Below are 13,095 nucleotides of genomic sequence, written 5' to 3' on the forward strand. Positions count from 1 at the left end.
CATGACGGAGGAGAATGGTGTCAGCCTCTCCTCCACAAGCACATGTGCCTGTGTGCACATGCATGCCTGTGCTCTTCTCTCAGCACTCACACACATGCACTCACACATGCACACATGCACACATGCACACACGAACACACACACAAACACAGCTGTACATACACACACACACACATGCACACAATCACACACACACACATGCATGCTTGCACGCACACACCAGACATACACTGCCCCTGGGGTCTGACGTCTGATGCTCAGAGTTCCCTGCACAGTAACCTCACAGTGGAAGGGGCAAGCTGTGCCAAGCGCTTCCCTTGTTCATTTCCCGTGTGAAATCTCCTGTGGTAAATGCCATCACAGTAAATGTAGTGAGAGAAACAATTTAAGACCTCATTTTCAAATAAAGAGAATTTTTAATTAATTGTCCTATTGGCTCTGTTTTATCTCTTACTCGTGGGGTAAAAAGTTCTTGGACCATTTTCTAAGAGATCAAATATTTCAAAACCATAAAGGGAGAAAAGGAGTTTTACTTATATTCTCACCACATACACACACAGAGATACGTGCACACTCACATTTACACACACACAGAGGAGCATACACACAGAGACATTCAGAGACAGAGGCACACCCATATACACAAAAACACCGCATATTAACACACTCTTATTTCAATTATGTGTAGACCCATTCTCCACCAAGACTGATTTCAAATTGTTTTCTGTTAGTTATCAGTGAGCTTTTCAGTTATTTCAGCTAGGCATGCAATACTGTCAGCTTCCTGAGACTGTTGTAAGAAATAGGAGGGTGTACAAGAGGGGAAAGGATGGGCAGAGGCTGGGCTGCAGGCCTGCCCTGGAGGGGCCTGGGTGGCGGAGGCTGGACCTCAGCCCTCAGGGTGGTGGAGGCTAGCCTGGGTAGCCTCACTGGGTAGCACCCAGCGGGCATCATCGGTAGCTGTTCTTCCTCTCAAAGCTGGGATATTCTCAGAAGCCGGTTCTTGCTGGTTCACCTGACAGGACAACAGGGCTGTAGGAGACCACAGCTGTCTCTGCAGTGACAAATCGCAGCACTGCTTGTGTAAGAAGAAAGGGCTTCTCCACAAAAAGCTGACGAGGGCAGAGCTGTCTCTGTGGAGTTCCTTGCATATGGGAGACAGCCTTATCTAGGTTTGGAAGTGAATTCTGTTCGTGGGGCGAATGAGATGGCCCAACTGCAAAGGCGCTCGTCAGCAAACCTCACAGCGTGGGGGTGTTGGTAGAAGTGCAGATCTGTGCAGAACTGGCCGTTACAGTTTGTCTTCTGGCGTTCCTTTGAACTCCATGGCTCCGAGGCCCACACATTTGCACTCCGGCTGCCTCCGGTGCAGCCATGGGTGGATGCCAATAGTGTGAGCAAGTATGTGGTGGAGAGACGGGAGAGAAAGAGAAGAGGGATGGTTCTTATGTGCAGACAGAGGCTGCGCTGGAGAGGTGAAGACAGTGAGAAATGGGCTGAGTTGCCGCCTGCAGCTGTGACGCCTGGACCCTGGCTGCTGCTGAGGGCCACATCTGGGGCCATGGCCTGTCACAGCGGGGTCTGTGTTGATGTCTGTGTCCTGCATGACCCACAAGGACTGTGCTCTTGTTTGGGGCCGCCATCAGAGGCTGTATTGATATCTCTGCTGCTGCTGGGGCCATGCTGACCTGAGCCACGGGCTAGACACTCCTGGCCTTCATGCATGGCCCAGACAGTTTTTCTCCATGCAGTGCGACCCAGGAAAGCCACCAGCCCTGCTCTGCAATCTTTCCCCTTGTCGCTCAGCACAGTAGCTCTGGGCTCCACACGTCAGTCTAGGATGCACTTTGAACTCATCTTCTGCAGGCGTAGGCTCTGTTCACCCATGCCTGTGCTTCACCGTTCTCCTGCTGTTGGCTGAAATACGCTCTCCCTCGTGCACTGCCTTCCTTGTCAAAGATTAGTTGATTCTATTCGTGAGGCCTGTTTCTGGATCTGGCCCACTGACCTCTTTCTTCACCCCAAATATGCCATTTTGATGAGTGAAGGCCCATAAGTCTTGAAGTTGGGGTGTGAAAATCCTCTAATATTGCTCCCCTTTAATACTGAGTTGGCTGTTTTCAGTTTTTGCCTTTCCATGTAAACTTCAGAGATGGTTGTCGGTGTCCACAAGATAATTTGTTGGTGTTTGGGATGGTATTTCACTGAATTTGTAGATTAAGTTGGGGAGAACAGACATCTTGAAGGGCTCCAATGCAGAAAGAAGGCCCTTGTGGATGCCACGACCACGCCCAGGCTGTGCCGCTGCCCAGAGCTATAAAGAGTAGATGCTCTTGTTCTAGAAAGTGTCAAAGCTTAGGTACTGTGTGTGTAGCAGAAAATCACACACTCCTTTGTAGGATTCTCTCTGTGTCTCTCTGTCTCTGTCTGTCTCTCTTTCTTCCTCCCTTCTCCTTTCCTCTCTATTCCAACTGGAAGTTTTCCACTTTTACTTATCTATTTCTTTATTTTTGTTGGTCTTTTCTGTTTCTCCACTTTTACTCAATGGCTTTAATTTCTATTATCACTTTTCCTCTTGTTACTTTGGACTTGGCTTGTTTTTCTGTTCCTTCCAAAGGAGGAAGGTTGGATTAGGGACTTCAAAACTTCTGTGTTTTCTAAGATGTGATAAATCTCTCCATAAGCACTGCTTTTGTCCATGTCATGTATATCGTTAATTGTGTCTTTATTTTTTGCACACTTCAAAATAGGTTAATGACCATTTATAGTTCCTCTTTGACACATAAGTCTGTAACAGTGCGGGATTTTCCAACTGGATCTTTCTGTTATTGATTTCCAGTTTGATTTCCTTGTGTTCTGAGAGCCAAGTGGGGTTTCTATGCTCTCTAGCTGCGTGTGTGTGTTGTGTTGCTAGGTGTGGTGCATTGCAGCAAATGTTCCATGTGAGTTTGAGGATGGGAATGGTGTCTTCCATCATCTGGAGCAGCCTGGAGACACCATTCCATCTATTTTATTAATGGAGTTCTAACTCTGGAGTTCAACCAAACTCTGCTTCTCTTCTTCCTGCTAAATCTGCCCAATTCTGATAAAGCTGTCTCAGAATCTACAACTCATGGTAATTTGCATATTCTGCTTCAGATGTTAGTTTTTGCCTCAAGTGTTTGAATATGCTGCAATTTCCCCCAAACACAGTCGTCACATGGTTAGGTCAAGTTCAAGTACTGGCATGTTATCATGTCTGTTATCCCCTCTCTTCCTGAGAACTCTGCTCGATCTGAGGCCTGCAGTGTGACAAAATGCATGATCAAAGCACCTTAACGGCAGAGACTTCACATTGGCTCACAGTACAGGTCCACCGTGGGGAACTCACGGTTACAGCGGCTTGAAGCAGCTGTGTTCTTACTAATAAGCCGGCGTTCCGTGAGGCTGTCAGTTAAAGCCCAGGAGGGCACACAAGAGCTCTCTGGCTAGAATGTAGACGACGCTTACTTCTCGCTCTCGCGGGCTGAGCCGATAGCACACGCGCCGCAAGCAGACAGTTGTGAGCACTGAACTTGAGAACACCCTCTTGCTGTCTGGAGAACGGTCTGATGTGGGGAGGGACAGGAGCTCCCCACATCATCAGAGATGCTGCAAGTGTGTAAAACTTGAAGCACAGTTTCTTTTTCAGTTAGTGTGCCTCCTTTTATGTTTGTAGTGGCTGCCCTGGAGTTGGGAACAAACTTTCCGAACTTCATACCCGTGTTCAGAAAATACAACACTAGTACAGAGATGTGTGGAAATTATGACAAAATCATCTTGATTCCTCCACCCTGTCCATCATTTTATTGCTGCATTTCCTGTAAGCTCCAGCGCCCTTGAACGAATATATATACACACAGAGTTGAGCATCTCATTGCTCACATTGTTTTGCACAAAAAAATTATCAGCCCAATTGACAGTAAGAGAAAATGTTTTAACTTTATTTAATTTACCAAGAGTCTTCTGTTCTCCACATAATGTGTATTTCTCTCTGAAAATTCCCTTTAACATTGCTTCAAAAGAAGATCTGCTGTCAACAACGGCCACAACAACAATCATTTAAGTTATGTTTTATAAGGGAAGGGTTTTTCCCCTTTTAAAAGAATAATTACACAGTGTAAGTACCTGTCTCTATCCTATCCTGTCCTTCTTACAGGATTTCTGAGATATCAGACAACACTCACCATTGCTCCCTTCTTCACGCTGAGCTTTTTAACCCCTCTGGCTTGTCTAAAATTTTTATCTTTCGATGGTCTGAAGCTCAGATGTGCTGTGACGCAGTGGTTCCTCCCAGCTCCCATTTCTTCCCGTTTGCTTGCTTAATCTTCTCTGTGTTTCGAGGTTCCGTAACTTGGCCTCTGGCAATAATTTGAGGGTAGACTTTGTCACTTCTGCTTCTTCGTTCCTTTCGGGGGGATTTCCACAGGTGCCACGTGTTTTCTAGTCCCACAGTCCTTTGAGACTTCCTTCTGTGCTTCCTCTTCTTTGCTTTCCAGTGTTGATGGATGGCTTCCATAGCTGTGTTCTCAGCTCAGAGAATCTGTCCTCACTGCTCTCGGCATCCTAACAGCTTTTCCGCTAACGTGCCTCAAACCTCTAACATTTCGGAAGTTCTCCCCTCCTCATTCCACCTCTTGTCTTGTGCTTTTCACTCTGAGCTGTCAGCATTTTACTCATACTTTAATGTCTCCTCTGGTCTGCTGCTTTCACATTGCTGCTGTATCTGGCCCTGGCTGTGATGCCTGCACATTCTCATCTTATGGCATTTTCCTGTCCTATTTTTACTTTGGTTCATATTTTAGTATGCTGTAGTCTCATACTGCACTGTGGGCACAAAATGCCCTGTACAGGTGTCTGCTCTGTGAGGAGGATGGTCAAGGAGTATGGCATTGGGTGGGGGCTGGCAAATGGGGGCTGAGGTTATTGAATAAGCGAAATATCTGCCAGGCCCAAGGTAAATGAGGCAATTTTCAATTCTAACAGTGTCTGTGTCTTATTACTTGTGATAATGCATTAAATAATAATGCCATGATAATCTTAGGGCTAATAATAAACAGCATGTATCCCAACACTCACTTATTTTTTAATTTACCACAACATATACTCAAAGTTATGTGGTAGAAGTTTAATAGGAAGAAGTTAATATTATACGTGTTTTCTACATGCTGTTTTCTCCCAAGTTTAAGTTCTTAGAACGTAGTGCAATTAACGGATGGAGCTCCCTTGTTTGCTTTAATATGTAGTTAATATGTAACACAGAGCTTTAGTTAATGACGATGTAGCCACATTGCAGGCTCACTGTGGGTGCTCTATATGTCATCAACACTGTTCTCGGAACATGCTGGGTCCTTGTCTTGGTTACTTTTCTCTTGCTGAGGAAGACACCACGACCAAGGCAACTAACAGAAGAAGCAGTTTGTTGGGGGCATACAGTTTCAAAGGACGGGCAAGTCCTGGCTGTCATGGTGGGGAGTGTGGGGAGAGGGCAGGCAGCCCTGGTCTTGGAGCAGCAGCTGAGAAACTTGTATCCTGACCCACTGGGCAGGGAACACTAACAGGAAATGAGCTTTTGAACCCTCACAGCAATCCCCTGCCCCCGCCGTAAGATCCCTCTCCCAACAAGGCCCTCGCCTCCTAACCCTTCCCACACAGTTGGTCCTCAAGCGACGAACCCCAGGGGGCTCTCCCTCAAACCACCACACCCAGCTCACCATGGGCTCCCAGGGCACACTCTCGCTCTGCCCTCACCTGTTACACGCACATACGAGCCAATATACTGTACTTTTCAGAGAGCTATACATGTCTCTAGGGGAAGGAAGACCAGGAAAAAAAGTCATGGGAAAACCCAACTAGAGCTAGGGAGAGAGCTCAGGCTGAAATGTCACTGTGCAGAGTCTGGCCCCTAGAGCCCACATGCACCCTGTCCGCTTGGAGGCATTCCTGTCACCCATCATGGGAGGCCAGGACGGGATCTCTGGAGAAAGTGGGCAGAGAGGGTAGGCTCTGGGTTTGATTGAGATGCCCTGTCTCAGTGACAGAGGTAGAAGAGCAACGGAGGAAATGTTCCAGTATCAACCCCATGTCTCTGCACACGCATGCATACCCACACATGGTGAGCTGGCATACTTACATATACACATCTCACACACATACTGGTGAGGAAAAGAGAAAAGAAGCCTTCCCACAGCTCGCTGCATCACAAAGTGACTAGATACTGAAAGCTAACTTTCCACGTGCAGAAGAAAGGAAACTCACTGATGAGAGACGGCAGTGCGCGTCTGCGCTCCACATCTGGTCTCCACACGTGACTGCGGCAAGGAGAGATCTGATGTGGCCCAGTCTCACCATCCCTGCACAATCCCCCAACCTGGAGTGGGGTGCAACTGTGAACATCAAGGACACCGACCATCAACTTTCCAAATCAGTAGCTGTGAGTTTCACTAAGGACTGTTGTCCTTTTGAGCGAGCATGGCTCCTGGTCAATAGCCTTGGTCAATAGCCAGCAACAAGATGAAGACCTGGGTCCTAGAAAAGCCTACAAGAACTAGCTGTACGTTCCACCCACCACCAGCTGGGGAAGGGGCTCCCAAAGAAGCCGCTGATGAGCTGGCGCGGAGATTGGCTGCCGGGAGCGAGGACTCCAGTTACGGGCTCCTTCTGCCTGGAGCGCTTCCGGCCAGCCTCTGAGCGGGCACCGGGCACTTCTTACACACCACTGTTTGTTTAACTAAGTGTTTGTTTAGGAACAGAGAACTAACACAGTCACCTTGAACAGGAAGTAAAGTCCAGTCCTCCGCTGTGGAATGAGATTGTAGGCGTAAGTCACCAGCTTTCTGGTTGTTCAACACTGTGTTTTTATGGTTCTGGGTAGATAAAGATCAGCTGTCCTGTGATAGCATCAACGGACGCCGCAACAGACGGGACCAGGAGTGAGATTCCTGTGGAGCTCTGGTTTCACTCAGAGCTCAGGGTGTTGGCGAGCGATCTGCCAACGAGTTTGTGTCTGGAACATCCTGTAGGTCTTCTGTATTGTAAAAAGAACCCCAGGGTAGATTTACAAAGAAATACTTGTTTTACAGGGTTGTACAAAACAGTAAGCTGTTGAGCAACGGTGATGGAGGAGTTTTGAAGGTAGAGATTGGTCAGTATGATAAACTGTTTCTCAGCGCTGGCCAAGAGCAACAGGGTTCGAGGCTCAGGCCTGCATGTCGTCTGGTCAAGCCTCTGTGAAGGTGAGTTGTGCTGAGAGTACCCAGAGCCATGGAGCCCACTGCCCAGGCTGTCATTGTGCTTCCGGCTTAGCTGTTGAAGAAGGTGCTCTGCAAGAACAGGACACTCTTAGCATATGTCTGCTCAGCCCTTTGAAAGCAGACTGAGACTCTTAGGACAGTTCCCACGGAAGCTAAGGGTTCTCACACAGCCTGCACTGCGTCTTCACAAGGAAAGGCCTGACATGGATGAGGGAGAGTTCACAAGGGAAGCCCTCATGGCTGAGCGATTGACTGGTGATAGGGTCACAGAGAGGTGAGGGAGGGAGGATCACTGCTTCCAGTGGTGAACCCTCTTGTCACCGCACCAGGATCCAAGTGTTCACTCGGACAGCCTGGGCCAAACTAAAGGGTCACAACACAACTCCACAAGCATGAATCTGAAGAAGGGCAGAGAGGGATTAGAAAGGGGAGGGTTGAGAGCAATGGGAGGAAGAAAAGAGTCGGGAGAGAGTAATCAGAAACTGTCGAAGAAGAAAATTAATTGCAATAAAGTTTTGGTTTCTTTGAAAACTCAGTTATGTTATCTAAACTGTTTTTGTTTTAATCCCAAGTGTGGGATTTTAACGTTAGGCTCTAGCTTGCCCGCAGCTGATAATCGGGGCATGGTCTTTGACAGCTGAAGACGGCCTGCTCTGCAGCTCGGGGAGGGGCGTGGCCTAGGGCTCTGAGGCTACGAATGTGAGAGCCTGGAAAGAGAGAAGGCATGACCCACGGCGGCTCGGTGGTGGCTTCGGCTCGGTGGTGGCTTGCCGCGGTGGCCCGTGGCAGTTTGGAGAGACCAGAGGCTGACGGTGAGGCTGTTGGAAAGACACAGGAGAGACGATTTGTGGCACAGCGGCTTTGAGGTGACAGACAGAGGAGACCGCTGTTGCGTCTGCTGTTGATAGAGACTGGTTTAACCCCAAAAGAACCCATTGACCCTAAACAACCAGGAGAAGTGAAGGGGTCTGCACCCCTCTTCCCACTATCCTTCTCTCTCCTACCTAGGGTTAGGGGGTTGGAAGGGAGAGGATGTAAGGAACCTCAAAGAAAATAACTAATCAATACAGGACAGATAAAGCTAGTGAACCATACAACTCCCTGTAAAAATAAAGAGCTGACACATAGAACTGTGCCCAGGAAAGGTACACGGATTAATTTCCTGGGACAGATCAAAGCGTGGGTGGCTTAAGCAACAGAACTCATTCTCTCACCTTCCCGGACTTTATGAGACTCGGTGGGTGGAGCACCAGGCTGCCTTGTGTGTGATTGTGTGTGTGAGAAGCTGTAGGAAGGCCTCTCCCCCACCCCGGCTCTTTCGGCTTCTGCAGCCATTTGCATTTCTTGGCACTGTCTTTGGGGTCCACGTCATGCTCATGTCTGGTGTTTACTCATCGTCTGGTGGTGGATGTCTGACTTCCCCCGGACTTGCTATTGTACGATGATTTGCCATTCGGCTGGGAGTCTCCCTGAGTGGCTCAGAATGGTCCTGCTGCAGGACCCGAACCCACCCGGAAGAGCCTTCCTCTCAAGCTCCAAATTTGCAAGATCATGGGCCCTTCCATCCATCCCACATGACTGCAAATGTAGTCACCTCCTTCCCACGTATCACATGGGGAAGCCCTAACCCCAGCACTCCAAAACTCTGCTTTCTCTGCAACAGGGTCCTTGCAGGTGTGGCTGTTCAAACCAAGACACTGGCGTGAGTGAGCTAAAACTCATCACGACCCATAAGGAGCAGCGTGGCTGCAGACCTGAAACACCCAGAGGGGCACGTGAGGATGAAGGCAGATCTGGCTGCAGTGGCTACTCTGGTGTCAACCAGACTACGTCTGGAATAAACCAAAGTTCAAGTAGTTGGACACACCTGTGAAGGATTGCTCTTGACAGGGAAGACCCCACTTTCTGGTGTCAGCTCGCACATGGAGACATGGAAGAAGAGAGCTCTGGGCCTCCTCCCTGCTTGCCCTCACTCTTGGTAGCACATTCACCCATCCTGCTGTGAGCCATCCTTCACTGGCGTTAGAACCTACTTCTTCAGGATCCAGTGCAGACTGAAGACCAGCATCTCTGCAGGAATCCTCTTGAGGTGCCCAGCCTTGTGGACTGAACCTCTATCAGATGCTTGGCCTTTCCAACAAGTGACAACCAGGCCCCAGCCTATGAGCCACTGTAAGAGGTCGTGTGTGATTGTGTGTGTGGGTATGAAGAGTGCATGTGTGTGTTTGTGTGTGTGCATCCTCTCTCTCTCACACACACACAGTTCTGTCCCAGAGATGCCTAACTAACACATGGCTTTATACCTCTGCACCCCAGAACCACCAGAGATGGCAGGGAGACCACCACGAGTACGAGAGAATTGCAGAACTGGCTCTCCCTGAAGCCCCCATGAGGAATCCGCCCTGCAGCCCCCGGGACCGCAGCCCTGCCTCCTCCCAGCTTGCACAGTGTACAGCCCACCATGTGTGTGAGCACAAGTCACATGACAACATCTATTGTTTTTATTTTACAATAATGTTACATTCGCCTGTGAGCACTCCTCAGAGTGGGCCTCTTAATTTCCTACTTTACAAATACCTATAAGGAGCAATTAGCCCTCCACACCTTTCTCAGCTTGTGCACTCTTTTGGATATGCCCTAATAACTAGAACTCCTTTGTCAAAGGGATTTGAAAATGAAAAGGAAGTGTGCTGCTAAATTGCTTTGGAAAAGTGACAGTTTTCCTTAGGTTACCTGTGTGACTAGCAATTTTTGCATTTTGTGTTTATCTTGCATCACTGGGGGTTAAAGCCAGAGTGTGGTAGAAGAGCTTCCTCTACCCCTGAACTGCATTCTCAGCCCCCCCTCCTTTTTTTTTTTCTTCTTGAGATGGGATCTTCACATTTTCAGCCAGGCTGTCCTTGAGCTCTCCAGGTAGCCCAGGCAAGCCTTGAACTTGCCACCTTCCTGGCCCAGCGTACTAAAGAGCTGGGGTTTCAGGTGAAAGATTTCCAGACCTTGTTACCATAGTTTTCCTGGGCCATTTCAAGTCCACTCACAGAATTTGGGGCTGAAGACACATTCAGGTATTTTAATTGACGTGTGTGTGCGCGCGCGCATGCGTGGCGTGTTTACCTGCATGTCTGTCTGGTACTACTCATTTTTTTCTCTTGTTTTCACACAATCACCTAAGCAAACTGCTGCTGTCCCCGGGTCACACTCCCTCCTCATACTTAATTACTCTGAGTCCAGAGGCTCAAGGGAAGTGTGAAGTTTTCAATCTTCCTGATTTAAAGTTGTTTATTTCACTAATCTCGACTTTTCATGATTCAAAATCTGCGTCTTTGAGTGTCTACCGGCTGTCCTAATGAGAAGAGGCTGACTTTGGAGTGGCGTCCTTCCCATTTCCCTTAACTGGCTGTAAATTTGGAAGACGACCTTCCACACCGTGAAGAGCACAGCGCTGGGCGTTGGTCGCTTTTCCTCTCTCAGCTCGAGGGGGAGTTGTGCTCTCCTGCCTGTCCATCACTCTATGACTCGGCTGTTGAATTTCTGCCTAAAATTTATGAAAAACCAAATATAAATAAAATAAAAACTGTCAAAGCTACCAGGAGAAGAAAGAAAGCCTTTTTGGGGAGGGGCCAGGGACTGGTATACCTGCCTCCCCCAGGGCCTGGCGCGTGTGATCCCTGCCCACTAGAAAGCAAGCATGCAGAGCCAGGTTCGGCTCTCCCAGCCCCAGACCCCCGGAAGGAGGAAGCATGCCCAGGCCTCCCTGCGGCCCCGCCCGCCCCCTCCACGCGCCTGCCACCCCTGGGCTTTCCCGAGCCAGCGGGTCCCCGAGGCGCTCCTCCGCAGCCTCCACCCACCCTGCGCGGCTGCGGAGATGGAGAAATGGGATCTGGAACGCGCTTTGCCGGTGCAAAGGGAAGGATCGCTACTGCAATGAATCGCATCAGACTCTCTCTCTCCCCCTCCCTCCCGCCTCTGCCTTTCCCGACAGGGGCGCCCTCCCGGCTCACTTTCCCCTCACCCAACAATGCACGGCAGCGGGGACCCACCCGGAGCCCAGGCGATGCCGTCCTGGGGCCTGCGCGCTCCCGCCCCGGGCAGAGGCCTCGACTGGGTGCCCAGCAGCCACCAGGAAGGTCGGAGGGAGGTGCGCTCCTCCGCCCCACACCCAGCTCGGAGCAGGATATATAGAGTCACGTTTGGGAGCCCGGAGAGCAGAGGCGCGGTGCCCAGCAGCTCCAGAGTCCCCGCGTGCCCGGGAGGACCGTGACCGCCGGCCGCCCGCAGCGAAGCAGCAGGTACCTGGACTGAGAGCGGGCGGGGGGCCGGGAGGTTGGGTGGGGGGCCCGGAGGTTGGGTTGGGTGGGGGCCTCCGGTGCCAGGAGAGACGCTGTGGCCTGCAGGTGGCCCTGGACATCGCTGAGTCCCCTGGCTGAGAAGCACAGCTGGCAGAGAGCCTGAGAGCCACGAAGGGCTGAGCAGGGCGAACAAGGGACCTCTCAGTTGTGACAAGGGACCAAGGGACAGACGCGTGGCTGGTCCCACCCCAGCCTCCCTGGTCCAGGGGCTGCTCGTGGAGACAGCCTGTATTTCCAGGCCCGTGCGTGCTGTGGTCCCTTCCTGTCCTCCCTGGGCCTCTGGCCCCACCCCGGGCTGTGAGCATTCAGGCCCTCCCACTCACAGATTCTCCAGGGTCTCGAGGCTGAAACGGGGCTGGTGGCCAAGTAGATCTGTCGCCTGTAGAAGTTCCTGGCTTCCCCAGTGACTGGGCATGAGGAGAACAGGGGCAGGTACCAGGGCCTCGCTAGGACAGGTGGCTTAGGGAAGGCTGCCCTCACAACCGCCCCCCGCCCCAGGTGACATGAGCCCCAGGCCATGGCAGAATGCATACGGAGCTTCCCCCTGCCAGGCCCCTGACCCGTCTCCTTCCTGTCTCCTTTCGGGGAAGATCGTGAACATTTTTGCCTTCCGCGCGTCATTTACCTACCGTTGAGCCTTCGTGATCGTTCTCCGTTTATCTGCAAGCCTCTGGCTACCCTTCGTATCATGTCGAACACTTGGTGGGCAAAGGGCCAAGCGAGCAGGAAACTCCAGGTTTGCGTGTTCTGCTGGTTGGAGGTGGTGTCCAGCATTTGATGTTAGAAATGGAAATGTAAGACTCAGCCTATAGTTCCAAACTAGCCTCTCTCGGCATCCGCACTGATGGGAGTTAGAGTTGACGCGGGGCCGTAGCTGCTCCAGTCATAAAGCAGGACAGAGAGATTAGATCAATTTAAGGCAGCTTACGAACTGCACAGGGGTCATTTCGGCAAATGTCGCATCTGGGGTGTTGGGGTCTAGAGACGACCGAGAGGTTTCTCCTGACCAAACTTCACGCGTGGTGTTTCTGGGGGCCCGAAACCTTGCCCTCTCCTCATTTCCCTCACCTCTAAGGGCATCTTCCTGTCCGAGCTTTCACTCCCCGTAAACGGTAGTGGTGGGCCGCACTAGTCTGTTAGCCAGAAGCAGCTTGCAGCGAGCTGGTCAGCACCAACACTGATGGAGGAGGATGCGTGACAATAAACTCCCCACCGAGCCACAGTGTGACCCTGCTGGCGGAGGGACTGCCTCAGAGGGGCTGAGGAGCCATCAGCTCATCTCTCGGCATCCCTTCCAGGTTTCTCAAGGATGTACATGTCTTGGGGGCTGCAGGGATGGCTTGGTGGCTGAGAGCATTTGCTGCTTGTCTTAGTCAGGGTTTCTGCTGCTGTGAAGAAATGCCACGGCCACGGCAACTCTTTAAAGGAGAGCATCTCATTCAGGCTGGCCCACAGGACTGGAGGCCTAGTCCATT

At 50.7% G+C, this 13,095-nt stretch overlaps 2 protein-coding genes across 2 annotated transcripts in view; one reads left to right on the plus strand and one right to left on the minus strand.

Moving 5' to 3' along the window:
- Window positions 1-3,292: 3,292 nt before the first annotated feature.
- LOC132654168 (uncharacterized) lies at window positions 3,293-12,310 on the minus strand. The gene is made up of 3 exons (XM_060383426.1): window positions 12,250-12,310; window positions 11,312-11,899; window positions 3,293-8,089 (listed from the first exon to the last, which is right to left on the minus strand). Exons 1-3 carry the CDS (start codon window positions 12,308-12,310, stop codon window positions 7,866-7,868), a joined length of 873 nt encoding a protein of 290 aa, XP_060239409.1. The 3' UTR covers window positions 3,293-7,865.
- Window positions 11,423-13,095, plus strand: part of Far2 (fatty acyl-CoA reductase 2) — a 68,712-nt gene continuing 67,039 nt past the window's right edge. Inside the window, exon 1 of the mRNA XM_021659938.2 lies at window positions 11,423-11,560. The gene's annotated coding sequence lies outside the window, so the exon portion shown is untranslated. The remainder of the gene's footprint in view (window positions 11,561-13,095) is intronic.

This window comes from Meriones unguiculatus, chromosome 5 (assembly GCF_030254825.1).
Source record: "Meriones unguiculatus strain TT.TT164.6M chromosome 5, Bangor_MerUng_6.1, whole genome shotgun sequence".
Taxonomy (NCBI): domain Eukaryota; kingdom Metazoa; phylum Chordata; class Mammalia; order Rodentia; family Muridae; genus Meriones; species Meriones unguiculatus.